Source organism: Salarias fasciatus (assembly GCF_902148845.1).
Source record: "Salarias fasciatus chromosome 23 unlocalized genomic scaffold, fSalaFa1.1 super_scaffold_20, whole genome shotgun sequence".
NCBI lineage: Eukaryota > Metazoa > Chordata > Actinopteri > Blenniiformes > Blenniidae > Salarias > Salarias fasciatus.
In genome coordinates this window covers 4,971,411-4,976,330 of record NW_021941230.1, presented here as the reverse complement: position 1 = coordinate 4,976,330, position 4,920 = coordinate 4,971,411, and the positions used below count along the sequence as shown (strand labels likewise).

The 4,920-nt window shown below is 46.2% G+C and overlaps 1 protein-coding gene across 1 annotated transcript in view; it reads left to right on the top strand.

Moving 5' to 3' along the window:
• xkr6a (XK, Kell blood group complex subunit-related family, member 6a) overlaps nucleotides 1-4,488 on the top strand; it is an 8,682-nt gene extending 4,194 nt beyond the window's left edge. Inside the window, exons 3-4 of the mRNA XM_030086218.1 lie at nucleotides 1,448-1,865; nucleotides 3,925-4,488. Coding sequence (XP_029942078.1) covers nucleotides 1,448-1,865; nucleotides 3,925-4,432 — 926 coding nt within the window. The 3' untranslated portion in view covers nucleotides 4,433-4,488. The remainder of the gene's footprint in view (nucleotides 1-1,447; nucleotides 1,866-3,924) is intronic.
• Nucleotides 4,489-4,920: the final 432 nt, after the last annotated feature.

The following is a 4,920-nucleotide window of genomic DNA, read 5'->3' as shown; positions in this document are numbered from 1 at the left end:
CTGGTTCTGGACTGGTTTTCACATGTTTTTTCATTGGTTGTCACATGGTTTTAGACTGGTTCTCAGATTGTTGTCATTCATCTGCCCAGGTACCGATCGTGAGTGTGAGTGTGTGTGTGTGTGTGTGTGTGTGTGTGTGTGTGTGTGTGTGTGTGTGTGTGTGTGTGTGTGTGTCTCCACTCCCTCGTCCTCCTCTTACCTTCATCACTCGGATGCATCATCCAGGCTTCCGCCCACTGCCGTTACTCACCCTGATCACTCAGGAGGTTTTTGGGGACACATTCAATGTAAACATGTGACTAGCACAGGGACGGTGTGTGTGTGTGTGTGTGTGTGTGTGTGTGTGTGTGTGTGTGTGTGTGTGTGTGTGTAGGGGGGGGGGGGCAGCTGGGATATTAAAAATAACTTCATGATCAATCAAGACTCACCCCGTTAAATGTTTCTTTATTCGAGGCTCCCTGGGGTGAATATAAGCTCCAGGAGATAACGGTGAAGCTGCAGGAGAGCTGTAATACCAGGAGAATTCCAGCAGGGGGCGATGATGTTGGTCTCTCATTGGAACCCATTCAAAAATGCTGATTTTCAGAGAGTAAATAAACACATGCAGCTCCATGTTCTGGTCTCTGTCAGTAGTTTCTACAACCAGACTCTGATTTTCATATAAATCCTCTGTTGGTTTGATTTTAGGAGTTAAAGTTTAGCATAAATGGACCAATCACAGCGCCTCCTCTGTCCACGTGATGCGGCCACATGACAGGCTCCACCAATCACATTTACATCTGGTTTACAGTGTTCAATATGGAGACGTCCTGCTCACATCCTCAAGACGGGATTTCAGAACGTCACGTTAGCTCCGCCCATCTTTTCTATACAGTCTATGGATGACATCATATTAGCTCCGCCCACCTTTTTTATACAGCCTATGGATGACGTCACGTTAGCTCCGCCAGTCTTTTATATAGTCTATGGATAATGTCACATTAGCTCCGCCCATCGGCTATATACAGTCTATGGGTGACGTTACATTAGCTCCGCCCATCTTTTATATACAGTCTAGTGATGATGTCACGTTAGCCCCGCCCATTGGCTATATACAGTCTATGGGTTACGTCACATTAGCTCTGTCCATCTTTTATATACAGTCTATGGATGACATCACGTTAGCTCCGCCCTTCTTTTATATACAGTATGGATGGCGCCATGTTAGCGCCGCCCATCTTTTATATACAGTCTATGGATGACGTCACTTTAGCTCCGCCCATCTTTTACATACAGTCTATGGATGATGTCACATTAGCCCCGCCCATCTTTTACATATAGTCTATGCTGACGTCACGTTAGCTCCGCCCATCTTTTACATACAGTCTATGGATGCCGTCACGCTAACTTTGTCCATCTTTATTTACAGTCAATAGGAATCACATTTCTCACCTCTCTCTCTCTTCAGGCATCTCCTCGCTCGCCTCCCTCCTCTCCCTCGCCTGGGTCCTGGCCTCCTACCACAAGCTGCTGCGTGACTCCCGCGACGACCAGCGCAGCATGAGCTACCGCGGCGCGCTGCTGCACCTCTTCTGGCGCCTGTTCACCATCTCGTCACGCGTGCTGGCGCTGGCGCTCTTCGCCTCGCTCTTCCACATCTACTTCGGCATCTTCGTGGTGCTGCACTGGTGCGCCATGGCGTTCTGGGTGGTGCACGGCGGCACCGACTTCTGCATGTCCAAGTGGGAGGAGGTGCTGTTCAACATGGTGGTGGGCATCGTCTACATCTTCTGCTGGTTCAACGTCAAGGAGGGCCGCACGCGGTCCAGGATGGTGGTGTACTACACCGTGGTGCTGGCCGAGAACACCGTGCTCACCGGGCTGTGGTGAGTCACAGCGTAACCCGACACCGCCAGGGGAGAGATCGCCTAGCACACTGCAAAAAAAATCTAAACCTTAACCAAGTTTCTATGAGCTTGTTTTGAGCGAAAATGACTCATTTTGCTTGATTTAGGATAAATTCTTTCAAATTAAAAGTATCTTAATTTAAGAGAAACAAATCCGACGTTAAAAACGTCACTTTTCGATAAAAAAGAAAAGAAACCGGACCCCTTCTCCACGGAAACGGTGGAAAACAACACAACTTTCCAAAGACACGCCGACTGTGTTTCCATAGAAATGGGAGAAGACAAAAGTTTTCAGAAACACTTTGACTCTTTTCCATGGGAACGGGATAAAAAAAACTGAGTTTTTCCAAGACACGACCTTCTGCGTTCCCATGAAAATGGGAGAAAACAATTTTTCAAAAACACCTCAGTCTCCATGGAAACAAGGGCAAAACAGAACTTTTCAAAGACACAGGTACCTTGTTTCCATGGAAACGTGAGACAACACAATTTTTCAGAAACATTCCGACTTGTCTGCGTGGAAACAAAGGAGAAACGGAACTTCCCAAAGACACGGCGACTGTGTTTCCATGGAAACGGGAGAAAACAATTATTCAGAAACACTTCAGCTCCATCTCCACAGAGACAAGGGAAAAACGCAAACTTTCCAAAAACATTCAAACTGTATTTTCATGGCAATGGAGGAAAATGCAACGTTTCAAAGAAGCCCCTGACTCTGTCTCCATGGAAACGAGGGAAAACACAACTGTTCAGAAACACTCTGACTTGTCTCCATGGAAACGTGTGGATCTTTTCAGAAACACTGACTCCGTCTCCATGGAAACAAGGGAAAAAAACACAACTTTCCAAAGACACACATACTGTGTTTCCTTGGAAATGGGAGAAAACACTTTTTTTCCAGGAGGGGTCTGACTTGTCTCCATGGAAATGGGGGAAAAAGCGCTACTTTTTGAAAAAACCCTGCCTCCGTCTCCATGGAAACGAGGGAAAACTCGACTGTTTGAAAACACTGTCACTCAGTCTCCCTGTAAACACGAGAAAACACAACTTTTCTGAAACACACACTCTGTCTCCATGGAAACACTCGAATAATCGAAGTTTCCAGAGACACACTGTTTCTATGGTAACGGGAGCGAACAATATTTTTGAGAAACACTCAGACTTGTCTCCGTGGAAATGGGGGGGAAATTTAACTTTCCAAAGACACGCCCTTCTGTGTTTCCATGGAAACGGGAGAAAATTAAATATTTCAGAAACACAACAACTCCGTCTCCATGGAAACAGGAAAAAAACAACTTTTCGGAAACACTGACTCTGTCTCCATTTAAAACTAGGGAAAAACACAACTTTCAAAAGACACACCTACTGTGTTTCCATGGAAACAGCAGAAAACATTCCAACTTAGTCTCCATGGAAGCAGGGGAAAACAACACACCTTTTCAGAAACATTGACTCCGTCTCTATGGAAACAAGTGGGGAAACGTAACTTTCCAAGGACAGGCATACTGTGTTTCCGTGGAAACGGGAGAAAACTAAACTTTTCAGAAACAATCTGACCCGTCTCCATAGAAACAAGAGCAAAACACAACTTTCCAAAGACACAGCTACTGCGTTTCCTTGAAAATTCGGAAAAATGCAACTTTTCGAAAAAGCCCTGACTCCATCTCCGTGGAAACGAGGGAAAATGCAACTGTTTTCAGAAACACACCAACTCAGTCTCTGCGTAAATACACAACTTTTGGGAAATACTGACTCCGTCTCCATGGAAAACATACATTTCCAAAGAAACGCACTTCTGTGTTTCCATGAAAACAGGAGAAAACAATTTTTAGGAAACACTGACTCCATGTAAATGGTGGAAAACGTAACTTTCTGAAAACACTCACAACTTCCTCTCCATAGACGTAGTAATTCTGCGAGTAGATAGACAATCATGATGTCATCATTGTTTATACCACAACTAACATCGCCACCTAGCGGCCCGGCACGCTAACTACATGCTAATTGAGTTTTTTGACAGTGCCTTGCTTTCCGGCAGGTACGCCTACCGCGACCCGGCGCTGACCGACTCCTACGCCGTGCCGGCGCTGTGCGGCGTCTACCTGACCTTCGCCGGCGGCGTCCTGGTCATGCTGCTGTACTACGGCTTCCTCCACCCGGCCACCGCCCACCTGACGCCGAGCCCCGCCTCCTCCTGCTGCGCCCAGCTGCTGTGGGGGCTGCCGCTGCCGCCGTCGGCCCCGCCCACCGCGCCGCCGACGCCGGCGCACATGGCGAAAGAAGAAGACGACGACGTCGCCGTGGAAACCTGCCTCCCCGTCTTCCAGGTGCGGGCGACGGCGCCCTCTGCCGCCAAACAGGAAGGCCCGCTGATCAAGATCGACATGCCGCGGAAGCGCTACCCGGCGTGGGACGCCCACTACGTGGACCGCCGCCTGCGCCGCACCATCAACATCCTGCAGTACGTCACGCCGGCGGCGGTGGGCATCCGCTACCGCGACGGGCCGCTGCTGTACGAACTGCTGCAGTACGAGTCCTCGCTCTGACACGCACACACACGTGCACGCACATACACACACAAACACACACACAGAGCACACTTGGATGTTGGTAGAGATTTTTAGAAGTAAGCACATACAAACACAAGGCACAAGATTTTACACTGCAAAAAATGAAGATCTGGGAAAGTTTTTTTAAGCTTGTTTTTAAAAAAAAAGTCGCATTTTTTTATTTAAGAAAAAATCTGTGAAAAAATTATATTTCTGAAAGATACAAAAAAACTTGATTTAAGAGAAGTTCTCTGCAATCAAGACAGTTTTCACTTTGTCTATTCGGAGAATTTTTTTCTGAAATAAAGATACTTTCACTTTTAAATAAGTAAAAAAAAACAATCTGCCAATATAGCAAGTGAAAATTGTAGATTTTTTTTTAATTATTTCAAAGTAAAATTATCTTAAAGTTAAAAAAATATACATGCCAATAGAACAAGGGAAAATTGTAGATTTTTTTTTATTTCAAAGTAATGGTATAATAA